The sequence below is a fragment of the Notamacropus eugenii genome, chromosome 1 (genome assembly GCF_028372415.1).
Source record: "Notamacropus eugenii isolate mMacEug1 chromosome 1, mMacEug1.pri_v2, whole genome shotgun sequence".
Classification (NCBI taxonomy): domain Eukaryota; kingdom Metazoa; phylum Chordata; class Mammalia; order Diprotodontia; family Macropodidae; genus Notamacropus; species Notamacropus eugenii.
Window position 1 is genome coordinate 169707475 of NC_092872.1, and position 27535 is coordinate 169735009.

The 27535-nt window shown below is 45.6% G+C and overlaps 1 protein-coding gene across 2 annotated transcripts in view; it reads left to right on the forward strand.

The window, feature by feature from the left end:
• ZNF710 (zinc finger protein 710) overlaps positions 1-27374 on the forward strand; it is an 84227-nt gene extending 56853 nt beyond the window's left edge. Inside the window, exons 1-5 of one of the 2 annotated variants that reach the window (XM_072618460.1) lie at positions 5874-6204; positions 18402-19884; positions 21865-22056; positions 22928-23102; positions 25690-27374. In XM_072618460.1, the coding sequence (XP_072474561.1) occupies positions 18430-19884; positions 21865-22056; positions 22928-23102; positions 25690-25859 (1992 nt within the window). In that variant the 5' untranslated portion in view covers positions 5874-6204; positions 18402-18429 and the 3' untranslated portion in view covers positions 25860-27374. Of the gene's footprint in view, positions 1-5873; positions 6205-18401; positions 19885-21864; positions 22057-22927; positions 23103-25689 lie in introns of those variants that run through there. The other variant, XM_072618451.1, reaches the window with a different exon arrangement.
• Positions 27375-27535: the final 161 nt, after the last annotated feature.

Genomic DNA, 27535 nt, shown 5'->3' on the forward strand with positions numbered 1-27535 from the left:
TGTATGTACCAGCATCATCTGTGATGCCTGTAACCTGGGCAAAGCACTTTTCTGCTCTGGTTGATGCCTTCAGTGATGATGAATCTGTTTAGTGACCTTCCCCTTGTCCTCTCGAGCCAGTACCCAGGCTTAAATCAGACCCAAATTGTCTCCTTTTGGGGGAATTTTTTTTTCTGAGGACATTTTCCAGCAGAAGCTCTTTTTCTTTCAGTCACTTTGAAACTTGTGTGCCTCAAACACATTCTGTTTTGTTTACTTCTAGTGGCAATTCATTGTATTTAAGGGGCTTTGTTTGTCCTGCAATTTCACTCTAGATTAAAGAGAGAAATCTAGAAACCAGTAAGGAGATAGAGTAGGGCTAGTATCTTTGGGGTTAGAATTATTGCCTCTCTCAGTAAGAGAGAAAAGGGCTTCAAACTCTGAAATCCCTTCACCTCTGAAAATTAGGGAAACAGAGAAAAAAAGTTCTAGGTTTGTTTCCTTTTCTTAAAAGAAGTTTGGGAGAAGGGGAAGAGACAACAGGATTGGAGTCTTCTCCACTTCCTCTTTTGTGGTTTTGTTGTGATTATTTTGTTTGTTTTAATGTTGTTTACCTGGAGTCTGTGAGTTTGTTTTTAAAAATATTTTGATAATTATTTCAATATAGTTGTCTTTAATCAATGTATCTTATCCTGTATATTGAAAAACGTTATTCTGAGAAGGGATTCATAGCCTCCACATTGCCAGAGAGGTCCATGACACAAAAAAGGTTAAGTACCCCTCATCTAAGGCAAAGTGGAAACAGTGATCGCAGGAGAAATAACGTGGAGTCTTGTGTACAGCTTAAGATTTCAGGCTTTACTGGACAAACCAATGAATTCAATTCCTACCACGTGAAATACTGTTCCCATGTTCCTAGAATGAGCCATCCAGCTTTTATACAGGATTTTGACTTCCTCATGATATGGGTGGCCTAAGGTTTTCAGAAAAGCCTTCACTCGGGGGTCACTGAATGAGATGAAGCCCCCTGGGACTACCTCCAAAGGAGGACTCAAACCATTAAGCCCTTTCCTCCTAGAAATTTTGCACCAGTCCCTTTTCAGTTTCCTTTTTTTAGGTGGGGAGTAAAGAAACTTTCATTCTCACAGGCAGGAGGTCCAGATTGGAAAATGGATTCAGTAGATTCATCCCCTTCCTTGTAACATCAGTGGGGAGCCTGAACCTTAGAGGTGACCTGCAGAAAGGACTGGCATTGAACTGGAGAAACTGTGGCTAATGAAATAGATTTTTTTTAAAGCAAGAGACAAATAAATGTAGCCCGAAGATGGCAAAAGAACATTGGAGGAGATGAAAGGAAAGAAAAAGGGAGTGAGAGAGCCCAAAAGCAAAGGGAGAGAGAAAGGTTTGGAATATACATAGAGATGAAGAGATAGATGAAAGAGAAAAGAGAAAGATAAGAGAGAAAAGAGAGAAACACAGGACAGATCCACTGAGCAGAGAGAGGTGTTGCCAGGGAAACAAAGAATGATAGAGGAGAAAGAGAGAGTGGGGAAAAAAAACCCAAGGATGGAAAATGCTAAAGGATGGGGGTGGGGAGGAGAGGAGGAAAGAAAAGGAGGAGGCGGTGTCTGGGAGAGTGGGTTCAGAATTTGAGGACTGGGTGCTCCAGGAAGAGAATGAGGAGAAAAACTGAATTCTAAATTAGAAGCTAAGAATTAGAGGAAAAGGTAGAAGAGGAATAAAACTCGCAGCAGCCATCGAGGAATACAATCCTCCTGTTCCCTGCCACCTCTCCCCCTCCCCCAAAGCAAACAAAATTCTTAACTGATACCTTTGGGATTCTTAACTTGTAAGGTCAGGGAACAAAGATCACTTACAACGGTGGGATGTTACCCCTTCCCCCAAGGAACCCCTTACCCTCACTACCTCAAGAAAACATAAACTCATGGTCTTCAGTATCTTGCCCAGTTTAACAGTTTGAGAAATCTAGATGAGTTTTACCTATAGATCTATGAGTCAATTACTTACATTTATAGTACTTTAAAGAGTGCAAAGCACTTTGCATACATTATTTCCTTTGAGTCTACCCTGTAAGATAAACACAGTCTATCAGTAAGCTTTTTTATTAGGTACCTACTGTGTGCCAACACTGTCCTACCCTTTGAGAGAGGGACAGTCAGTAAGCATTTTTATTAGGTACCTACTGTGTGCCAACACTGTCCTACCCTTTGAGAGAGGGACGGTCAGTAAGCATTTTTATTAGGTACCTACTGTGTGCCAGCACTGTCCTACCCTTTGAGAGAGGGACGGTCAGTAAGCATTTTTATTAGGTACCTACTGTGTGCCAGCACTGTCCTAGATGAAGAAGATATAAACATGGAATCATTCTTCCCTGAAGGAGCCCCTGTGTTCTACAAACATGCATATATAAGGATGTTTAATGTGATTTCAGGGATGGGGGCAGATAAAGAAAGGCCTCCTTTAGGAGGTACTGCTTAAATTGAGCTTTAAAGGAAAGTAGGATCCTAAGTAAGGTGGGTCGGGGAGAGGGGAGTATATCTATGAATCAGAGGCATTCTGTACAGAAAGCCTAGAAAAGGGAGAAGGAATAGTGTGTGAAAAATAGCAGGAGCGTCAGTTTGGCTTAACCATAGTGTGCAGGAAGGCATTTTAAACCTGAAAAGGAGGGTTGGATCCCGGTTATGAAGGATTTAAATGCCAAACAGAGTTAATGTTTCATTTAGAGGCAGTCGGGAGCAGGGGAGTAACATGACTAGACCCTTGCTTTAGAACTGACACCAGTAGGATGTGATGGATAGGAAAGAGGACAGATTGGAGATGGCCAGACCCTGGTTGGGAAGCTATTGCAATAGTCCCAACCCTTCTTTACTTAAGTGTTATTATAGGCATTTTACATATGAGGAAACCAAGGCCCACATAAGTGATTTGTTTATGATTATGCAGCTAGTGAGCATAACTTTTCCAGATCCTTCCTTTAACAGATTGGATAGCCAAGTTAGGTGATTTGTCCAAGACCATGTAGCTTGTTGGTGGCAAAATCAGAGACAGAATATAGGCTTTTGAAATTCCAGTCCAAGGCTCTTTCCCTGTTTTCCTGTGGTTAGCCACTGTCAGTATTTTAGAAATTTGGGGGAAATAAGGTAGTTTCATTGGGCAGCTAGGTGGCATAGTAGATAGAGCACTGGACTTGGAATCAGAAAGATTCATCTTTATGAATTCAAAGCTATTCTCTGACACTTAACTAGCTGTATGACCTTGGGCAAGTCACTTGACCCTGTTTACCTCAGTTCCTCATCTATAAAATGAGCTAGAGAAGAAAATGGCAAACCATTCCAGTCTCTTTGCCAAGAAAACTCTAAATGATGCCCACAAAGAGTCAGTCACGACTGAACAACACCAAAAAGGCAGTTCCTGGAACAAAACCCCTGGGCCTGTTAAATATACCTAGCATTTTGGAATTGGGGGGATGCACAAAATATTAAGCAAGGAAACAAAAGAAAGAACTCTTTCTTCCACTCCCCTAGACATGCCCTTATAACGCCAAGCAAACTGAAAGCAGAGCTCTTAGTCCAGGGAAGGAGGTGGGACCCTACTCCTTGTTAGGCCTGTCTTATTAAGAGACGAGTGTGAATTTTTATTTTTAATATTTGTTATTTTATGATGCTGATTATTTTGTTATGTTTGCTTATTTTTACAATAATATTTTAAAGCTATTTGAAGGTGAAGAAAGCATCCTAGGTCAGTGGGAGAAACTCCTATACTGGGGAGATTTGAGTTCTGATCCCAACTCTGCTGTGAACTAGGTGTTGTGACTTTGAACAAAGACATTTACTCTCAGTTAACTCATGTTAAAGGAGAGTGATGGACTTGAATGATCTTTGAGATACCTTTTTCTATCCCTCCTATTTTGAGTTTAAGATGATGTTTCTGTCAAAGGCTAAACCAGAAAAGGCTCAAGGTAGAATCTGAAGTCAGCACAGGCATTTTGCTAGCTTACTAAACCTACAGTAAACGTTCTCCTCCTGTAGTCAAAAAATAGATTGATTAGGCTGGTGTGTGTATATATGTGTGCTTATGTATGTGTATGCATTTATTCAGGTATGTGGGCATAGGATATAAAAGTACTCATAAACCAGTAGCTTTGAGGCTCTCAGATAAAAGGTATTATGTCAACACAATTACAGTGGGTGTTGTGACTCAAACCAAATTATCCACACTGGTTTTTTACAAGAGGACCTGAGAGGTCGGCTGTATGGGATAAGGTAGAAAGAATGCTGGGTGTGGAGACTTTCTCAAGTCTCCAGTCTTTGTGATCTTGGTCAAACCACTTAACCTCTGTGAGCCCCATGTTCTTCATCTATAAAGGGGAAGGTAAAGTTGGACTAGTTCATTTCTGAGGTTCCTTAAAACTGAAAACCTGTGAGCCCATGAATCTGGACTTCCTGAATGTTAAGTCTGATCATTTGGACTTTAGACTTTGTAAGTTGGGTTTCTTAAACTTCAGTCTCTTTACCTTTCTGTAACTCATTTTGAAAAGCTTGTATCCTTAGCAAGCCAGCATCATCCATTAGGATCTGATAGATGAGTGATTAAATCAGTATGTATGACATGACATTGAACAAGGCACCCCACAAAACACAAGGTGCCTTCCCTTTGAAAGGGCTCATTCTAAAAGAGCTCAAAGCAACCAAACTCCTCTGTGTATTTTTTTCATATGTTTCTGCTTTGTTGGACTCATCTGGGACTTGTTTCCTTGGGTTAAAGGATAATTTTGAAGCTGTCAGGTTATGACTGTTATTTAGACTTTTATTTTTCCTTTTAAATATTTTTATTGATATCTTTTGTCTTCATGTTACTTTCATTTCTGAATATATCCTTCCTCTCACTCTCCTGCCCAGAGAACCATCCACTGTAAAAGAATAAAAAAGAGAAAGGGGGAGAAAAAAGCGGTTCAGCAAAACTAACCGACCCATCAACTGAGTCTGACAATCCGTATCCCACAGCCATCATCCCTCTGCCTCTGCACAGTGTTTTGTCATCTCTCCTTTAGGGCCAACCTTGTTCATTATCATTATAGAGGCTCAGTGTCATATGTTTTGTTTCTTCCATTTATGTTATTGTATGTTCTGTTTTCCTGACTATGTTTCATTTGTCTTTTGAGTCTAGTCCTGTAAGTGTCTCTGTATTCTTCATGCTTATCATTTCTTACAACACAACAGTATTCCATTCTGTTCATCATTTTTCAGCCCATTCCATTGGCTTGGGAGGAAGATGAAACCTCTTAAGTTGTTTTGGTTTGCAGTTATCTTATTAATGATTTGGAGCAATGTTTCCTGTGGTTATTAACTGTTCACAGTTCTTTTAAGAACTGCTTATTCTTGAACTGCTTATTCTTATCCTCCCACCCCTGATCTGTTGGGGGAATGGTTCTTAGCTTTATACATTGGTTTGTTCCTTATACATCTTATATATCAGATTATCAGAAATGTTGACAGAAAGATTTCCTCCCCAGTGGACAGCTTCTCTTATATTATTCATGATTTTTATTAGTGCAAAAGCTTTTCGATTTCATATGAGCAAACCTATCTCTTTCATCTTCTGTGATCACCTCAGACCTTCATTGGTAAAGAATTCTTGGAACCTTAGAAACCCTTGGAGAAGTTAGTATTTTTCTCTAGAGTAAGATTGGATGTGCCATTTGGATGGCAGCCCATGATTTCAACAAACCCCCCACCCCCAAGAGTGTCTTTTGCGACTCCCCAGTGTAAGCTGAGGAAAACCATCAGCTGTTTCATGTTATGAAGCCTTTACTGAAGTCCTGAAGTTCTATGTTGTTTGAGGCACTGGGGATTAGCCACCCACAGCTGGTGAATGGGAGAGAGTGTAGAGGGGCCTTGACTACAGAGGCAGGACCATTGCTTTAAGAGCAGGAAAGGATCCTTCTTGGAAACACTTTGTACCAGAAGAGAACAAGGAAGAGGAAATGAAAGCCAGACCCAAGTTCCCCAGGACAGGAAGAAACAATGCTGGAGAAACTCACACTCCCAGTAGAACAGGAGAGCCGGAAACCAGGGACCGAGAACCATTGCCTGCCGGATTCCAGCACCAAGGGAGGCCCACCTCAGACTTAGTGTAAAGAGACTAAGGAAAAAGATCTGATGGCCTTTTGGATAGCGGTGGAGGTATTAGTGGCCCAAGGAAACGGTATGAGCTTAACTGGCCTAAGATTCTAGGCATGTTCGTTCATAGTCTATCAAGTCTTAGGGGGAGGAGGGGAGGGGATCAGGAAGGGCCCATCACAGAGAAAATCAGGAAACACCGACAATTATCTTATTGTTGCTAAAGAGGAAGTAGGGCAGAGAGCTTCCTGAAGAGTAAGTGATTTATGCTATAGCACTAAACCTGAGACTCATCTGTGAAGGAAGTGTGGAATAAAAGTTATCTTGAGTCAGCAAAGAAGTGGCACCCATATTGTGTAGACTGAAAAAATATGATGCTTAAAACCAGGGGTGGGCCGTGGGAGATCCCTGGAGCTATGCCATCCAGGGGCAGTTAATGTGGGGTCTTTAAGCCCAGGGTGTTTAGAAGGAGTCCAGGAGGTTGAGGAGTACTGAGTCCCTCCCATCTCCCTGAAAAATCCTGTGAGACTCACTTCCCCTTTCAGTGGTTCCCTTTCTTTTTATGTAAGGAGGAGGATGTGAGTAATGGATGTGAGTTAGAAAATCTGGGTTGGCGTTCTGGCACTTCCATTCCTTACCCATGTGACCTTGTATAATTAACTTTTTTTTTCTTTTTTTGGAGGGGGGAGAATCTCAGTTTCTCTATCTGTAAACTGATGGGGTTGTGCTGTATTGCCAAGGACCCTTCCAACTTTAACATTCTGTGATTCTGACATTTATGCTGCTAAGGTACAGTGTTAAAATATAGCATAGAGCCCTGCTGGAAAGCAGGATTCCTAGTGAAGCGCAGCCCATTTTATTTCAGGTAGGAAAGAGAGGGGGAAAGGAGCCTCCTTTTTAAATTGCCTTCTGATCGGATTAGACAAGAACCAATCATTTGCATACAGGTGCTACATTAACTCCCCAGGACTGCTAATCAGTGGGCTATGTGAGATGGCAACAGATGTTCCTGGGTGAAGGTAAAGTAAATTGAAGAGCCTTAGCCTCTGTCTGCAGGTTGGTTTGTTTGCAGGCTCAGGATGTGAGTCTGAACCACCAGCTCCTGAGCAATAGCCACCCCGAGTCCCACAATTGTCCTGTCTCTGCATGGACTTCAGTGAGTCAGGTTTTTCACTCAATAATAAGATTGTAGTGGGGAGCTGGTCTGCTGCTTCTCTTTTCTTTCATCACAGGGGTGGGATAAAAGGGGGTGGGAAAAGCTGGGAGCCAGAAAGCAGAAATAGCATGAGGAAGAGGTGACTTCAGGTCCAAAGAACAAGCCATTTTCACACTTTTTTTTTTTGGTGGGAGGGGAGAGTGGATCCTGGCAAGCCAGACTGTCTCCTAAAACAGCCCCAGGATGGCACCACCAGCTGGCTAATGGGTCTGAAGGAGGGGTGGGAGAAGCACCGGGAAATCCCAACCTTTCCCCTACCTGCTCCCAGCCTGCCCTCCTATAGTGTAGGAGAAAATCTCAGGCATCCTGCCACTACCATGAGAGGGTGGAATATTCAGTTGTCCTTTGCCCATTGAAAGAAAGAGCCCTGGATATAATGACCAGGGGCGACCCTGAAGAAGCAATGAGAAATCGCACCTCTGTCCTTTCTTTCATTGAAGAGATGAGGGACTGTAGGTATGGAACACTCTATGTGCCCTCAGACACGGTAGATGTGTTGGGTTTGCTGAATTGGGTTTGTGTTTGTTTGTTCGCATAGTCCGTTAGAAGGGAAGCTACTAGGTAGGGAGGAGGGAGTTGGTAAGAAGGGGTGTCTTCTGAAATGAATGTGATTTAAAAACACAAGGCTTCAATAGAACTTTAAAATCCGTTTTTAAAAAGTAGTGCACTTGGCTCTGAACTAGGGTGCCCAAGTTTGAGTTTTGACTCTGTCACCATCTAGCTGTGCAGCCCTATGCCAGGCACCAGGGCACTCAGATGTGGAAGCAGTCCCAACTTTTCCTCTTACTGCCTGTGCCACCTGGTCTCCTCACCTGTTAAATGACAGGATTGCAGCCAGGGCCTCCAGGGTCCCTTCCAGCTCTGTGTCTGTCTATTATCCCATGATTTGAGGATTTCTGAGGTCCTTTCTAGTTCTGAATTTTCTGCCATTTGGCCAGAACTGACTGAGCCATCCACCTAGGACCAAAGTACTCCCCCAAGGAGGCAGGGCTGTTGTTGTCAGTCTCCAGAAACAGAATGTTCTTTGTGTATCTGCTGGGAAAAAGGAGAAGTTAAAACAAAGAGAGAATCCTGAAAGGAAGAGAAATGCATACTTCCCCTTCTCACCCTGGAAAGCGACATGGTGGGCTTCCTGGATCACCACAGCACAGGCTCCTTTATAAAGAACCCGGCCCTCCCCAGTGAGAAGGCAGAAGTGAAAATGTGGCAAAAAGCCATGAGTTTTTCACAACAGACTGGGGTTTCACTTCCTTTTTCTCACTGGGGATAATAAGTTTCCCTTCTAGTCTAATATAAGAGCACTGGAAGAATTTATGTTCTGGGGTATATTTTTTGAAGTCCATGAATTTTACATATGCCTGGGTCTTTATTTTTCCTTCTCTTACTTAACAGGCAAGGCTCAGGGAGGTACAAAGATAAATAAGACATGGTCCCTTTCCGCAAGTAGCTTACAGTCAGTCTCCTAGAGAAGGCTGATCCACAGGCTCACCCTTTGCAGGGTAACAGGGACCCTACATTTATGAAAGGAGCTGAGGGTATGAGCATAAGATCTTTCATTCCCGTCACCCAGTGGACTCTGCTAAGTCCTATTTCATAGAGGCATAGATTGAGAGCTGAATGAAACCTTAGAAAATCTTTGAGACAGACCATCTCATTTTACTGATACAAGGAGACAGGCACAGGTTGTGTAAGTGATGGGTTACACAGATATTGCCTCAGGTGAGATTTGAACTCGGATCTTCCTGACTCCAGGGCCACTGTTGTATTCACTACACCATGCTATCCTACTTTCGTAGCCTCAGATCTCTTTAACATGAGCTATTATCTAGCTACTCTCTCCCATCCTCTGCTGGTGAAGCTGATTTTTTTTGAACCTCAGTGTAGAATCTTACATTTCTCCTTATTAAGCATCATCTGATTATTCAGACCTATCAGATTTTTTCCCCCTCTTCTTCCTTCTTACATCAAGAACAACAGTAGTGATATCAAATAACAACATATATCAAGGACAAGCAGAGTAAAATATAATGGCAGCTCACATGTAAGTACTGTCCTTTATCACTTGCATGCATACGGTTCATCAGTAAGAATTTGCAGCCTCCGTCTTTCTTTTAAACTCCAGATGTTGTATCCCTCGATATGGGAATATATACCTACAGAGTTCTCTGCCTGGATGTCTTAGTAGCACTTCGAACTCAAAAATGCCCCATACTGAGCTTATTATTTTTCCATGGAAACATATTGCTTTTTCTAACCTTGGCACCACCATTCGCTCCATCTTCTACAGGAGTGTGGAGTCCTAGAAACCAGAGAGGGAGAGACTGTGCCGGAGGAGGTAGTGGTCAATAGTGTCATGCACAAGAGAAACCAAGGAGGCCTTTGGATTTGGGAGGGTTCTTCTTTGAGAGAAGAGTTTTAGCAGAATAATGACGATAAAAGCTGAATAAGTCAGAGTTCAAAGAGGCGAGGAGCTGATTTTTCTTTCCGTTTTAACATATGAAATTACACAACGTCAGAATTGGAAGGGGGACCTTAGAGAGCCTTTGTATTGTTGTAAGGCCAACGATTGATTTAGAGGCGATTGATTGATTGATTCCAACTTCCTCATTTGCTAGAGGAAAGCAGCTGAGACCCAAAGAGGTGAAATTAAATGTCCTCAAGAGTCCCAGAGGTGGTTTGAGGTAAAACTTTGAACCAAGGTCTCCTGACTCTCCTGGTCCAGCTTGCCTCTGGGTGTTTACCTCGGAACTGGGGGTTCAGGCGGCTGCTTGCTCTCTCAGCCCCTGTAGCAGGGAGGTGACACAGATTCTATGTTTATTCAACAGCCTGAATGATGATCCACAAATCTTCATTATACAACAGTGGGTGGGATGTTGTTCTAGGGTAGTAAATGTTCTATAAGCAGTGCTTCCCTCCCCTCTCCCCACTCCAGGATAAGATCCACGTTGCCTGAGACACACTGCCTCCCCAACTGGTTGAATAGCTGTCTCACAGTCTACTTTATGATCCCTCCCATTGGTACCTCCTGTCATAGACCCTTGATGCTGAAATGTTGCCTCTGGTATGTAGTATGAGGAGTCCCAAAATCCTAAATTGCCTTGTGTTAAAAATAGCCCTCCCCTGTGATTCTAAAGGTACTTCATTGGGGTAGTGGAAAGACTTGAATGAAGTGGAAATAGATCAGAGGTCAGAGGAAAGGGGGAGAGGGGCATCATCATTCAGTAAACATTTATTAAGCACCTACTATACGCCAGGCACTGTGCTAAATGCTAGGGAAATAAAAAGGGGGTGTCATATCATATACACTGTTGGAGGACATACCCACATGAGTGAGATCTTGGAGCCGCTGACGTATTGTTGTGTGGCTGATGATTTAGAGTATTGTGAGTCCAAAGTAAACTGAAATGCTGCCTGCATTTTTATCCCTGTCATATCAGTTTCTCCTAACCCGATGGTTTTTGCTAAGAGAATAGAGGCCATCCCAGAGGTAGCAGATGAAGCCAGTGCTATGAGATAGCCCTGACTGGTAAAAGCTGATAGGAACCAGAGAGAAAGTGTGAACCTCCTCGAGTAGACATGTGGTAAGGCCAATAGAGAATTGGAGTGATTGGTGTAAAATAGGACTGGTCCTAGAAGCACTTGGAAGAACATGGAGAAAACTACCAAGCAGAGTAGTTGAAAGAAATGAGTTCACCTTCCATGTGGTCTCTATCCTTTGCTTTGTGGCTCAGACCAGTTCTTCTTTTGTAAAGTCTGGCTGACCCTCCTGGTGTTATTAATTTCTCTGGTGGCTGATACCTGGAACTAAGTAGAAACCTTAGTTTGATGGCGAGTCGCTGTTCTCATCTTACACCTTCTAGGATTTGGGGACTTTGACAAATGAAGGGGTGACGCTTTCAAAGGGACCACAGGACAGGTTCCTCTGGGTCATTGAGCCTGCACTGGAAACCTAGCAGCATGTGTGAGGAAGGGGTGAACCTTGCCAAGCTCCACTTGCTACATCTCCCAGTGTTCTATTCTGCAAAACCCCAAACCTTAAAATTTGAAAGAGAATACAAAGTGGCAGCACTGCAGAGAATGAGATCTAATCGGAGGAACAGTTTCTTTCAAAGCTCCCACTCCACTGTGCCTTCCTGTCCCTTCCACCACCTCTCCCATTTCTCTCCCCATCCCCCCTCTCCATTTTATTCTTTTCCTCTGCTTCCCCTCCCCCTCTCCTTTTCCTTTGTTTCTCTGCCTCCACAGTCTCTCTCTCTCTCCCTCCCTTTCTGTCTCCCCCTCTCCCCCTCCTCTTTCTTCATTCCTTCTCAGTTTTTGTATGGCTTTCTCCTCCCTGCACTGCTCTCCTTTTCTCCCCACCTTCAGCATAAGTCTTTAAACTGTAATCAGGCAGCTACTGCATTTCACTGTCTTAAGATTTACTTTCTATCAGAACTGGAGAAATGAGGATGTAGAGAAACAGCTCCATTCAGAGGTTCGTTTTGGGTAAGAGCACTAGCTGAATTATCACGCTTGATTCATGCCTCCTGTTTAACTATTGCTCTAGTACAGGTTTGAGATTCTCTAGGTCACTAGCATTCTGAATTCCATTTTCTTGTTGACATAATAGAGTAAAAGGAGATTTCTGATTCTCTTGGTACTGAATTCGGAGCATGAAGTAGAAGTGGTTAGATTTAAGCTGCTTCATTCTGGAAAGCACTGTAGATTGGCTGGGCAGGGGAAATGAATCCCCAGAACGAAAGCCAGAAGGCACAAGTTCCATATAAAGATGGCTTGGGGGGAGAGGGAGACTTAAAGACTGAGGATACAGGTGGTTGGGCATCATAACAGAATTCTCCTTTTCAACATGTATGGAGAGGTGGAGGGATGGAGAGAAGGAGAGAAGAAAAAAGAAAAAGGCAAAACCATAAATATATCAGGGCATGGAGAGAGGAAGAGACACAGCCTACAGAAGCCCTGGCTACCTTAATTCCCTTCTTATTGCTTCGCTGTGTCCTGCACTCGTTGACATCTAGGGACCTTGTATGTGCCAGGCAGGGAGATAAATGGAGTTTACAACTTCACTGTTAGATCCTTGACAAAGGGAAATTAAAAATCCCCATTTTCATTCTCTCTTACATTCAACAAACATTTTGAGTGCCTGCCACATCAAGAGGATGTGCTAAATGTTTCCACCCTTAACTGCCTACTACTTGAGGGCTGTGGATTCTCTGAGGAAATGAGTGTGGTGGCATGGTCTCCCTTCCAGCTGACCCTTTATTTTGTTCCACCTTCTATTTGTGCCCCCAGTTCTCTATTTAATCATGAAACAGAGAGTCTTGTTTCTCCTGTGGATTTAAAAAAACAGCAACAGATAGGTATGTTCTACGTTTCCCAAACCAAGCTTTTAGACTCTATGCAGCTATTGTAACAACTCATGTGTTGCTGCTTCGCCTGCGCAGATGGGTGGGCATTATCCCTTCATCCCCTCTGAGCACTGATGTTTCACTGTGTAAAACTTAATCTCTGAGTCAGGGTTTCATAAACTTTTTCCTCTCTTGACCCCTTCAGCACTTCTTAAACTGTGGTATGGGATCAAGACCCACAGTTTAAGTCTAAGTCACTAGTACCAGAGAGTTATGCATCCTTCACATGATGCATAAGTGTGCCTGATCTATTTATGACTTCTTTCTTCCTTCCTTCTAACCCTCCATGTTGACTGGCTGAAAGACAGACTGACTTTCTTTGAAAGGATTACAACTGCTATCCCATGTATCAGTGTTAGGTGGAATTAGGGATTCCTACTCCCAAATGGAAAAATGGGTCCTTTTTAACTTCCTACATGCTTTGTAGTTCTTGGCCCCAACACAAAAACATCTTTTCTTTCTGTAGGGACCCTTGTGGTGCTACCTGTCTTACCCGCCACCCCTCTCTCCCCCCAACACATACATCCCAGAGTTCACTAAGACTTGCTTACTTTTGCTTCTGAAGGTATATTTGTCTACTAGTCTCGTCACATCCTCTCTCTGACTTTTTGGCTTTTCCCTTCTAAACCTCTACTCCTCAGAGGTCCCTATGGGAGGAAATGCTTGAGGAAGTTGCTGAGAGAGGGGAGGAAGCTGCAGTGGTTGTCCAACTTCTCCACCTAACTGACTCTGACTTTGTCTGAGAAACTCTCAAAAATTCTGTGTGGTGTTTGCTTAAACCTAAAGCCGGCATGTAAACTGTCAATGTGAGACTTCATAACCAGTGTTTCTGCATAGGAGACATACATGTACCCTGGTGAGGTAGTTCTGTCAACATAAAGAGGTTGTAAAAGACTAGTTGGCTTTCTTTTTTTCCTTCCCTCAACCAGACTATTGATTTCATTCATAGAGGGAATTCCCATTAGGAAATGTTCTCCACCAGTGCAGATCAGTAGCTACTCAGTGGTGTCTAGTTTTAGAGAGCTGCCTGAAAAACTGAGTGACTTGAAACCAGATCCCAGATCATTCTGACTCCTTGGTCATCTACCCTGTGCCTGGTGTCTTCCTTTATTATAGTCACTTACATACATAGAAATGTACAAATGCCCCCTCAGCTGGATTGTAGGTTAAGGGTTGTGCGTGATACATCTTTGGATCCCTTCTTAGTACCCAGCTCACTGCTTTGCTTGTGGTTGGCATCCAAATAAAGATTCTTTCAGCTCTCACTTTCTCTAGTTCTGTATGTTGATTCAGCAACTTAGTTGGTAGAGAATTCTTAATTCATTCTATAAAAACGGTCATTCTAAGAACTCTCCACCAACTAACCTATGAGTTGGTCAGTTACTCTATAAGAACAGTAAAGTGGGGTGGTGCAGTGGATAGTCCTGAGGAATACTCATCTTCCTGAGTTCAAATCTGGCCTCAGACACTTTCTAGCTGTGTATATCCCCTGGGCAAGTTAGTTTGCCCTGTTTGCCTCAGTTTCCTCATCAGTAAAATGAGCTGGAGAAGGAAATGAAAGATACTCCAATATCTTTGCCAAGAAAACCCCAAAGGGGGTCATGAAAAGTCAGACACGACTGAGAAACCACTAAACACCAATAAGAACACTGCCTGAATTCTCTCTGAATCTTTGCCCTTGATTTCTGGTATTTCTTGGCCCTCATCAGAGATGTAGATTACATTCAGAAAACTTCAGGCTGAAGAGAAAGAACAGTTCCATGAGAGAGGAAAGTAAGTGTCATGATAATAGTAATAGCTGTTTCAAGGTTTGCAAAATGCTTTGTAGACATTCCCTCATTTGATCCTCACCCACAAACAAATGAATAGTTGCTTTAAAGTCTACATGAATCATCTCATTTGATCCGTATAACAAACCTGAGAGGTAGATGCTTCTTATCTTATTTTACACATGAGGAAACTGAGGCTCAGAGATTAAATGATTTGCTGGGGGTTACAGCTCGGAAGTGTCTGGGTTGGGATTATGGAGTCAAGTCTTTCTTATTTCAAGTCCAGTGCTCTAGCTACGCTGCCACCTGCCTAGACAAGACCACATAGGAATGAGTGAATATGCCTTCCTGTTCTCTTTACTCTCTTGGCAATTCCTTTTATCAGATTTAGATACAACTCTTCCCTGGATGAACCCTGAATCCTGGAGTATGACAGACAGTCCCCTTTGGATCTCTGTCTCTCATAGAGGCCCCATTTGAAATTCGATTGTTTAATCTTCAGCATTGGTTTCAAGGAAGCTAAATTTCTTGCTTGCTTATTTTTAGCTAAAATGCAGGAAGTGGAAGCTATGCAGCATTGGAGTGGGGGAGAGAAATAGTGGAATCCGTGTGTGTTTCCTAAATAAGCGCCACTCTTGTTAAGAAATACACTGTTCCCCATGCCAGCATGGCACTGACCCAGAGCTGAAACTCCCAAGTTCCCAGACTCAGTGGCAGAAAGGGAGACGTTGGTGATTCCTGCTTGTCAGAATCAAAACAAAGCTGCCAGTTGGGGAGGGACCTTTGAGGCCATAGAACCCTACCCATAACTGAACAAGAATCCTCTCTAGGACATACCCAGGTGATCCAGCCTGTCCCTATTCATCCCATGGAAGTTTGAGGCTTGAGTCTCTGGGAGAAAAGGACCTTTTAGAAGAGGCAGCAGGATGTTGTAGGGAATGTTTTAATTTAATCAGAAGTCAGGAGCCCTAGCCCTAGGTGCTAGAGGACCACTGATGAGGGTAGTGGGCCTTTCTCTGGAGCTTAATTGTTCTCCTTTGTGAAATGAGACTCCCCTGACTGTCACTTGTTCTTTAGGCCCCTTCTAGGTCTGGGATTAGTTAGTTCTAATTGTGGACTCAAGGGATCACCAGACAGCTAAGAAATGTTTTTGGCTGGGGGTGGGGTAAAGTGAGGGGGTGTAGCGTTCATTCAGGATCACAGAGCTAATAAGTGTCTGAGGCAGGATTTGAACTCAAATCCTCCTGACTTCAAGGCCGGTGCTCTGTCTCTGTGCCATCTAGCTGCCCCCAGAAGTATTTTTTTTAAAAAGCCCCATCACTAACTGCCACAAGAGTACTTTGGGTCCTCTTCCTCATGCCATGGACTCAGAAAAGTGACTTTTTCCTCTTTATTTCAGTGGTGAATTATCAGCAACATACTCCCAAGTCAGTTGTCTTAAATGCTACAGGACGTAGGGATTTATCAGGATGTAAGCAAGTAGACAAGCACTTAGAAGTTTAAAAACAAACTATGTCCAAAATAAGGAGAGATTATTAAATCCCCCCTCTGTCCTGCTGGCTGAGAGTCATAAGATCATGGGGTTAGAGTTGGAAGGGATCTTACAGGTCTTCTGGTTCAACTGTGCATTTTACAGATGAAGAAACTGACGTCCGAAGAGACCATGACCTGAGCAGTGTTGCCCAGGTGGTAACTGGCAGAGCTGGGATCTGAATGCAGAGCTGGGATCTGAACCCAGGTCCTTGGATTCCACCATACTAACCTGCCCCTCCTTTCTCCTTCATTCTATCTTGTGTCTGCTGTCAGCCCATGCAGAGCTTCCCTCAGTACTCCATTGACCTTCTGAGAAAACTCTGCCCTTGCTTCCTCAGGCATTATTCTCAGCACAGACTAAACTGGAACCAGGTCTCTTCCTTGACTCTCCATAGAATCATGGGGTTTGGAGGTTACAGTGGCCCTTGGAGATTGGATAGTCTATCCCTGTCAGATGAAGAGACGGAGACCCCTCTGGTTTAGGCAGCATGCCCCAAGTTGCCCAGCTAGGAAGTGTTGGCGCCTGCATTTAAGCCACAGCTCCGATAGAACTAACTCTCTGCTCCCTCCTTCATTTCTGCCTCTGCCTTCTCTCTCACTTTTTCACCCACTTTTTCACCAAGCTGTCAGATAATTCAGTCCCTTGTGTATCTCTTCTATTTTTTGGTTCGTGGCTCCAGGGCAATCAGTCCCTCTTCATGCATAGTTCAAAACAAGTGGTTGTGCTAAGTGGAAGGATGCAGAATCCAGAATCCAAAGACCTGGACTTGAGTTCTTGCTCTGTCACTAACAAGCCAGGTGGCCTGTGTTAACCTCTCTGCAACCTCTGGCTCCCCATCTGTAAAGCAATAATGATCATCTTTATACCAGCTCTTTCACAGAGGTATTACAAGACTCAAATGGGATCATGCATATCACAGGCTCTGAGGTGGTATAGCTGATAGAGGCTGGACCAGATGTCAGGAAAACCTAAGTTCAAATCTGGTCTCAGACACTTTCTAGCTGTGTCACTACTGGGCAGGTTATTAACTTCTCTCCGCCTTAGTTTCCCTAACTAAAATGGGGATAATAATAACCCTTAATCCTAGGGTTGTTATGAGAATCCAATGAGATATTGTTAAAATCTCATAACACAATGTCTGGTATACAGCAGGGGCTTAATAAGTGCTTGTTTCCTTCCTTCCATATCAAGTGCCGTATAAATGTAGGCTCTTGTTACTACTTTCCTCTCCCCCCACTTTCAGTTTTGTTTTTACATTATTATCATATTTAGAAGTTCTCATAGACTATTCAGAGGTGGGAAGCCTGCGACCTCGAGGCCACATGTGGCCCCTCTAGGTCCTCAAGTAGGGCCAAACTTCACAGAACAAATCCCCCTTAATAAAAGGATTTGTTCTGTAAAACTTGGACTCAGTCAAAAGGTCGCACCCAAGGACCTAGAGAGCCACATATGGTTTCCCACCACTGGATACAGTAAAGATTTTTAAAAAGAAGATGTTTGAGAGTACATGTGCAATATTTATGTTGACGGTGTTGGTGTGGAGGAAAGGACAATTATCCTTAAGAAGTGTCATTTAAAGCTGCGTTTTACTTTTATTAAATGAACACCAGCATAAGCTGTGCACCTCCACCCTTCTATCACTCACCGCCCCATCCCTTTAAGGCAGGTGTTCATCTTCATTAGATCATCATTAGGCTTTTTACAGAGATTATAAAATCTTGTTGAAAGGTGGTGGATAGAAGAGCTGACGCTGGAGGCTGGAAGACCTGGGTTCCAATCCTATTTCTGACATGTGGCCCCTAGGTAACCCTTTGTGAGCAAATCATTTAACCTCTCAGCATGCCAGGTACCTCTCTCAGAACACGTTACTGATCTCCCTGGGGTAAATGGAGGTCCTTTGCTGGACATGGATAAAATCACACGTCAGAGAGCCTCCAAAGGGCCAGAGAGATCCCAGCTTCTCAGCATTTTAAAGCTATCCCACCTCCCTTATTTTACAGATATGAAAATTGAGGTTGTAACTGACTGCCCATGTCACGTTGAGGAATAAGGTAATTAGGTAGAAAGGGGGCATTTTGTGTGCATGTGCTTTACTATTAGTAGAGTTAGTCTTCCCTGTTATACAGGGTCCTAGCGATAGTCACAGAGAAAGAAATCTCAGCCTGATGCTGTCTGTCCTCAGCCTGTGTTGTCCCTGGCCTGCTCTAATCTTGATTACAGGCACTAACTCTCTGTGATGGGGATGCTGGTCGAGTGTGTGTGTGTGTGTGTGTGTGTGTGTGTGTGTGTGTGTGATGTGTAAACTGGTCTAGATACACATGTAGAGTGGCTTAATAGACTTCTCCCTCTTCCCCACAGCAATGAAAACCTAGCTGGTTGCTGAGTGATGGAGCGCTTCATTGACTCAGGGACACAGACAGAGGCTGTGGTGGTGCTTTCCTTGGCGCAAGCGGCAGTGTTGGGTCTGGTCTCAGAGAATGAGCTCTTTGGTGCTACCATAAGCCCTGAGGCCTTCTACCCAATGTTGGGACATGAGCTCTCTGACACGGCCGCTGTAGAACCAGAGCCCCCAGATAATGACTACCAGCTTGAGTGTGCGGGGGGAGCCCCAGGAGAGCCCCCAGAGGAGGAGGTGCTAGAGGTCGAGGCAGCGTTTGAGAAACACACCCGGAGGAAGAAACGACCCCCGGTGAGACTGGTACCCAAAGTCAAGTTTGAGAAGATGGACGAGGAGGAGGAGGAGGAAGATGTGTATGAAGTGTCTGTGCCAGCTGATGACAGGCAGGAGGCTCCCAGAGAGCCAACAGAGGAGGCCAGCTGTGAGGGCATGGTACAGAATAGCTCGGTCAAGATGATTGACCTCAGCACCTTCGGCCGAAAGTCCCGGCATTCCCGGCACCTGCAGCGGGCTCCCCGGCAAGAGCTGGACGGGGCAGCGTACAATGCCCATTTTCCAAATTCCACTCCAGATGGCTACGCTGAACCTAATATGGTGCTGCCCCGTGCTGGGTCTGAAGCCATGCACCCACAGTGCGGATTTGAGCCCCACATGACCTCGTTGAGTGACGCTGAGGCACCTGCTCCCGAGTCGCCAGAGCCTGTGAAGAATGATCAGGGCTTTGTGTGGCAGGACGCTGGGGAGTTTGAGGCAGACCCCACTGGCTCTACTGCAGACCACCACAAAAAAGCCCAACTGGACCGGCTGGATATCAACGTCCAGATTGACGACTCCTACCTGGTGGAGGCAGGCGACCGGCAGAAGCGCTGGCAGTGCCGCATGTGTGAGAAGTCCTACACCTCCAAGTACAACCTGGTAACCCACATCCTGGGCCACAATGGCATCAAGCCCCACTCGTGCCCACACTGCAGCAAGCTCTTTAAGCAGCCCAGCCACCTGCAGACCCACCTGCTGACCCACCAGGGTACCCGGCCCCACAAGTGTGAGGTGTGCCACAAGGCCTTCACACAGACCAGCCACCTCAAGCGGCACATGCTGCTGCACACCGATATCAAGCCCTACAGCTGTCACTTCTGTGGCAGGGGCTTTGCCTACCCCAGCGAGCTGAAGGCTCACGAGGTCAAGCATGAGAACGGGCGCTGCCACGTGTGTGTCGAGTGTGGCCTGGACTTCTCCACCCTGACCCAGCTCAAGCGGCACCTGTCCACCCACCAGGGCCCCACCCTCTACCAGTGCCTGGAATGCAACAAGTCCTTCCACTACCGGAGCCAACTGCAGAACCACATGCTGAAGCACCAGAACGTGAGGCCCTTCGTCTGCACAGAGTGCGGCATGGAGTTCAGCCAGATCCATCACCTCAAACAGCACTCGCTCACTCACAAGGTAACGTGGGCTTGTCAGCTCCTCTCCTTCATCCCCCACGCGGGGGGCTCTTCACAGCCTCCCAGCCTCCCTGCTCTCAGCATCATCATCCTTTTATTTTCACATTCCCAGTCCTCTGCCTTTCCAGTATGTATCAGCTCATGAAGAAAGCCTTAGTGGAAAGGGCGCTGATTGGGAGCGACCTGGGTTTGTGTCCTGTTCATACAGGGTCTCTAATGCTTTTTAGTCATGTGACTACAGAAGGACGCTGTAATTCTCCGAGCCTTCTCTTTAAACAGGGAATGTAATAGCCATAGTGCTTCCCAGGATGGTTGTGTGGGTTGCCTGAGATCTCGCAGGCCAAGTGCTTTGTAAGGCTTATTAGCGCCCTATATAAATATCAGCTGGCCGATGGGGCAAAGGGGACCCTTGAGATCCCACCTGTCCTAGTTGAAGCAATTGCTTTGTCCCATAGGGACAACCCCAAATCTAACAAACTCAAAGAAAAATATTATAAACCAATAATAATAATGAGGCAAAAGCTAAAGTTGCAAATTCCCCTTAAAAAGCAATAACTTCATATTTATGTAACAATACTATGTCCATATTCCGTGTGTATATATAGATATAAACATGAGCATGTGTGTGCACATATACGCATAAACATGTGTACATGTGCATATATGTGTGTATACATCATACACACACAATCACTTTTCTATTATAAACTCCTGGAGGCAAGAACCATATGGTCCCTATTCATCATTTATTTGGCAAAGATTTATGGAGTCTTGCGGCGCACAAGGCATTGTTGGGGTGCGGTGGTCTTCTTAGAAGAGCTTCCAGGACAGCCATGGAGAGAAGCCATAAACACATGGAACAGCTGTATATAGTAGGAATATGATGAAATGCCAGACAAGGGCCACGGCTCAATTCAACATGCCTTTATTAGGCACCTAGTGTGTACCAGGCACCAGAAATACAAAGATAAAAACAAAACTGTTACTGAGACTGCATTATCTTGTGGGGGACAACACATACACAGATAAAACAAATACCAAGTATGTACCAAGTCAGTGCCCAGCAGTTTTGAGGGGAGGGCTGGAAGCACTGAAGTCCCCTAGAGCAAGAATCTTGTTCCCTATTGTCCTGAATATAGCTGTACCCCTAAAATGAGGTGCATAGATATTGATAGAAGCTACTCTCAGCTTTCAGACAGCCAGTATTTGAGTGAAGAGCGTGACTTCTATCTTAAGCAATACTGTGTGTTCGCTTGTGGTTGCAGCATATTTTGGTGCTCAGCGAGTACTAAACAATTAGCCCTGTTTACCATGATCTTCATCAACAAATATTTATTCAGCTTTACTCTCTCTGGCATACGGCATTAAGGCCTCTGGATGATTTGCAGATAGTAATCTCTGTCCTCGGGAAGTTTCCATTTTAAATCTGAGAAGACAGGACAGATAAATAGACATAGGGCTAACACGAAGAGTGGTAGAGACACAGGCCCATGTATCTTTAAGCACTTCACCTCATAACTCAAGATCCATTCATCTCTCTACATAAATCCATAGGCCCTTGTATATGCAGGCAGAGAAACACAAGCCAATTTTGGTGATGTTAAAAGGGACCCAGAGAAGGCCCCTAGGATCTGACGGTTCTGGGAAGGCATTGTATACTTTCAGGGTAGCATCTTCCTAGTAGCATGTCCCACTGGGCAAGATGACCCCATGTAGGCATTGGTTCCAGTGTTATCACTGTAGAAAACCTAGCTTCAGTTACCTTTGATTTCACCCCACTAGTCAGTCCCTCAGGTTCCTCCTCTGTAAGATAAGGGGTTTAGACAGGATGACCTCTTGGTGTTCATCCAGCTCTAACCTTCTGTGGACCTATGAACCTATGTTAAAGGAGGCGTTTTGCCCCCCCGCTGCAGCCATGTTCATTGGTGCTCCTCACAAGGAGAGTTCACTCATGCTCTTCCTGTGGCTTTCATCCTTTCAGGGAGTAAAAGAGTTCAAGTGTGAGGTGTGTGGCCGAGAATTCACCCTGCAAGCCAATATGAAGCGGCACATGCTCATCCACACCAGCGTCCGGCCCTACCAGTGCCACATCTGCTTTAAGACCTTTGTTCAGAAGCAGACTCTCAAGACTCACATGATTGTGCATTCCCCTGTGAAGCCCTTCAAATGCAAGGTACCATTAGCATCACCCCTGAGTACCCCAAAGGCCGGATAAGACTTGCCAGAAGTGTGGGACCATCACTGTGGCAGAAAGCCAAGTTGGCACTGAGATGGGCCTGGGCAGCCAGCATTCCCTTAGCTCTGGCTATTGGGGTGGGGGTGGGATGCAAGAGCCATTGGTCAGCCAAAAGTCTTCGGCTCTGGGGTAGGAGTGTCAGGAGGGAATTTCCTCATCTATAATAGTGGGACTACTGTGGTAATTGGAAAAGAATGGACAGAACATGGCCATTGAGCAGGGGCTCTTAGTTGGTGGTCCAGGGACCCCCTGGCAAGGCCCATGGAAGGATCGTTGGGAGTGGGGGTCAGGAAGGTGGGAGTTGATGAATTTGGATGGGGAAAAGAAAATATTATATCTTAATTGCAATATAAATGGTTTCCATGGTATTCCTGTGTGTTTTATTTCATGCATTCTTCTGAGAAGGGGTCTATAGACTTTGCCGGACTGCCAGAGGGGTCCAGGACACACACACATAAATGTTAAAAAGCCCTTCTAGAGAGTGAAAGACCAGTCCTTCAGCTTGGGACTGGTCAGCGGGGAGGCAGCAGAGGGAGAAGTGGGGAGATGTTTGGAGGGGCGTCTGCAGACTGGCTTTGTGATTTTGCTTCTCAGTTCCTTTTTCTGGCAGCAGCCATATGAGGATGAGAGTGGAGTGGCTCGTTGGTGTCATTGGGGAAAAAGAAAAACAAAAAAATGAAATGAATCTGACAGACAACCTGATTTTGTTTGTGGCTACGGGGCCCTGGGCAGGAGATCCCACCCTGGATGCTGCTGGAGAGAGAAGCAAGGGCCACTCCCAGAGTTTAAGGGTGTCATTTCCCTGCAGGTCTGTGGGAAATCCTTCAACCGTATGTATAACCTGCTGGGCCACATGCATCTACATGCCGGCAGCAAGCCCTTTAAGTGTCCCTACTGCTCCAGCAAGTTCAACTTGAAGGGCAACCTCAGTAGGCACATGAAGGTCAAACATGGGGTCATGGACATCGGCCTGGATAGCCAAGGTAGGTGGGGAAGACTGGGCAAGACAGCAGACCCAGGATTGGCACTTGTCTGACTCTCATCCTGGTGAGGGCAGGGAAGACAGTGGGGAGGCTCACAGCGGCCTCTTCTACAGCTACCCCTCGAAAGCTCTCTGCAAGGTCGCTGAGGTCAGCAGACTAATCTGAGCTATGCTGGTTTAGATTTAGCAAAGAGCTGCCCTGTAGTGGTGGTGGTGGAATACAGTAGTCCACTGGAAATGAGCAGCTATGGTATGATGGAAAGGACATTGGACTAGGGGTGAGGAGCCCTGGGAGCAAACCCTAGCTTGGCCTTTTACTAGCTTACATGACCATGGGTGGGTGAGTCACCTAACCTCCGAGTCTATTTCCTCATCTAAAAGATGGAGATGAAAAGGATCACCTAGGATAATTCATGCCACTAGCTTTGTAAATTATGAAGTACTATCTCAGTGTCAGCAGTTGTTATTTCAGGCTTAGGAACAAGGCCACATCCCTTTGTAGAAAAAGAAGAGGGACCACCCTGGAGGGACACCCCGAGTGTACATGATCCAGAAGGGTGAAATCCAAATCTTTAATTAAGCTTTGGGTTCCCAGGTTCTAAAGAGAGGTATTGAGCAGAAATTCCTAACCAGCTAGGCAAGCTGGGATAGAGAGAAAAGCACTGTTTGTATCGTTGTGCCCTCAGTATTGATGCTTGTCTTATTGTGGGCTTATTGGATGCCTAGAACTGTGCTGGGCTCTATAGGGAACAGGAAAGAAGTGTCTCCAAGATGGCTTTGAATTTCAACAGTAAGGGTGAAAGACTTCAGACGCTGGCAGATTATCCAAGATAGTATATACTTTAGTGCAAAATCATTGTGGAAGAGCCTCTAGTTTTTACAGAAGTTCAGAAAAGTAGAGCACTAAGAGTCCAAGGAACCTGGGAAGGCTTCCTGAAAATAGATGGTATTCAGTGGGTCTTGAAAGACAAGTAAAATGTAGGGAAGGAGAGGATATCCCAGGTCGGAGGAGGAACATGAACAGAAGCGCAGTGGTAGGAATGAGTACCATGTGCTTGTCCACAGACTCCTCTGACTCAGCTCACTCATGCCTGCCATATTCCTCTCCATTGCTCTGAGTCCCTGACAATTTTGATTCCTTGGCAATTGGAGGGTTCCGTGAACATGCAGACCAGTGAAAACAGCATTGAATTAGAAGTCCTAGGACCTGAGTTCAAATCCTAACTCACCATTAGTGTTACATTAGGCAAGTCTCTCCTCACCTCCTTTTGCACAGTAAAAGTTTTCACTAGATGAAGGTGGAGAGGGAGAAAGCATTTGTATTAGCACCTGCTGTGTGCCAGGCACTGTGCTGGCTGCTTTACAAATGTTACTTCCTTTGTTCTCTCAGCGGCTAGGAAGGGTCTGAGCCTGGATCTGAGCTCGGTCTTCTCGACCTCAGGCCCAGGCCTCTGGCAGAGCGGGAGCAGAAGGGGCCAAAGTCAGGGCTTCCCTGGTTCCAGCCTTGGCCTGCATGAAGTAAAGTACAGGGAAGAAATACCTTCAGGCAAGAGACAGCATGGGGTGGGGGGAGCCGGGGCTGGTCACCCAGAAGAGCAGGGAGAGCTGCTCTGTCCACATATTTCAATACCTGTTTCCTTAGATGATCTCTGAGGTCCCTTCTGGCTCTTACCCTGTGATCCCTGGAAGAATAATGGTGTGAAAATGATGGATTTTTGCATCTGTGACAACATGGGGTTGTTGTAAGGGCTGTGCCATTTCTCAGATGCAGTCAACCCTTTTGTGAGACTGGATCACTTGGGGTGGAGCCAGATTGGAGTCTGAAAGCCAAACGGAGGAGGTTAGGTTTGCCATGTGGTGGGAACCATTGAAATCTTTGGGGCATCAGACTGACCATGGCAGATAGGATTTTCAGGCGATTTGTCCGGCAGAGGAGTGGAGTGCAGGATCAGAGAAGGGAGAGGATGGTGAATGGAGGGAGGGTGCTTAGAAGACTGACCCCATAATCCACATGTGAAGTAATGAGAACCTAGACTCCATTGTGGTGCTCATGGAAATGGAAGAGGGACAGGTGAAGATAGGATTGGGTGACTGACTCCACCTGGAGGAGGAACGTAGGAGGGAGGCTGGGGCATGTGAGTGTGAGGTCAGCAGCACCAACTGCAGGCCCAGCCTTCGGAACCCTGGGCCATTCAGTCTGTGGCAGCAGGCAGTTGGGTGTGCGGTGTCCCATGGGCTCTGAGAGGTGCAGCAGACTTTCGGAGCTCCTTCAGGAGACACCTAGTGGCTAGAGCAGCACATGAGAAGCCCAGATCCAGACCCTTGGGCTGTCTCTGGGGAGAGCCTCCTGGCCGCCTGAAGTATCTGGGCCGTCCAGAAGAGAGACACTCTTCCTGGATCAGCAGCAGCAGGTGTGGACAGACCGCACAGAATTAAAAACATTGTCTGTTCTGTCACTGGAATAATCTCTCAGAACTTTAAAAATAAACATTTTCCTGTTTCCTGTTCCTGAGTGATATCCTCTCTCCTTTGCAGCTAGTTCATGGTCTAGCTTGCAAGGGTGACTGCATTTGACCTCTCTTTTCTAGATCCCATGATGGAGCTGACGGGTGCTGACCATGTAGAACTCGACGGTCCACAGGAGATGGAAGACTATGAAGAGAACTCCTTTGACTATACTGGGGTGGAGACCGGCACTGATGATAATGCACTGACTGAGCAGGCCGTGAAGGAGATGGCCTACTACAATGTATTATAGCTGTGAGTGAGGGTGCTGGCTCCCACTGAGAGGGGAGAGGCACACTGGGGGAAGGGGGGAGGGAGAGAGAGAGAGAGAGAGAGAAGAAAACAAGCTACTGTCCCACTGCTCTGAGCCCCTCCCCCTCCCCTGTAGTTCATTGAACCATTAGGAAAAATTAATGTAGACCAAATGGAGATCTTGCCACTGGGCCCCAGCTGTGAACATGACTTGGATTCCCAGTCTATCTCAATGAAGGATGCAGAGTGGGAGCGGAAGTGGCCAAAGTCAGGGCTTCTCTGGCTCCAGCTTGGCCTGAATGAAGTAAAGTACAGGGAAGAAACACCTTCAGGTCAGAGACAGCATGGGGTGGGGGGAGCCGGGGCTGGGTCACCCAAGAAGAGCAGGGAGAGCTGCTGCCTTGGCATCAGGAGCCTCTCCCCTGTGACCTGCATCTCCGGCTGAGGGAGGCCAAGGCAGCTAAGATGCCGGGCTGCTCAGGGCAGGGGGCGGTCAGTCTCTGCTCAGGCTATCTAGAAATCCTCAAACACTGGAGGAGGAGATCATCTGAGCCACACGTTGTATCTCTTCTTACCCTACCCCCTGGTTATGGGCTGGTTTGTCCCTTTGTGCAGTACAACTCCACCCCACACTTGGTCCCACTGCCCCATGAAAGGAGGGCCTCTTGAGGGGAGCTCAGTCCTTTAACCTTTGGGCCCAGGGACCTCTTCTCATTTCCCCAAGTGCACTACATGAATAAAGAGCTGACCCAGCCTCTCTGGACAGCAGATTTGACTCTCCCAGACCAGGAGAGAGAGGCGGGAGCAGTTGTCAGAGCACCGTGGCATTCCTTGTATTCTACCTCCTGGCTCCTCCCCGGGCCTTGTACTGGGGAGTACAGCCCATCCAGGCACATTCACAACATGTAGATTTTTACCTGCAGGAAAATCAGTCTGTAGGAAAATGGAATGTATTCCTGGCCTTCCGAAGTAACTCCCTCTCCCGTGGAATGCATCAACCCCTCCTAACCAGCATGCTCTTGTCAGATCCCTTTACTCAGTGGCACTGCTTGGAACAAACACCAGGAGAAGTGGTTTTCATATTGGTGTCCATAAGGGGTCGTGGTTTTTTATTTGTTTAAAAAAAAAAAAAAGTGGTTCACAGCAGATGTGCCCTATGATCCTGAGGCCCCCAAAGGCTCCTGGTAACTCAAACAAAGCAGGTTTGCCTTATCAAGTTTGAAAATCACTGACCTAGAGGAAGAGAAGTTGGAATGCTGGGGGGATGAGGGAGCAGGGGCCATAGTTGGGGAAGCTCCTGGGTTGACATGGGAATGGGTGTCCTCAGGGGGGAGGCCAAGGAAGACGTTTTTGTTTTTTGTTTTTGAGGGGGTGGGGTGGGAAATTTTAAAGTATTTTCTTATTCACATGTCCTAGTTTTGAGGATAGAGGCAGGCCAAAGTTGCAGGGCTGCCAGGGGAGAGCAACATATTTAAAAAGGAAAATGAAGCCTGTACAAAATATTTGAGCAAATGTGGGTATTTTGAAAGTAATTTATTTTTTTCTCTATGTGCTGATCTGTTGCATTTTATCTTTTTTTTTTTTTTACCCCATCCCAATGGAGATTCTTTCCCCCCCACCCCCCAACTTAATCGTTCTCATGTACTGTGTGTGTGTGATTTGTGATGCCCAAACTAG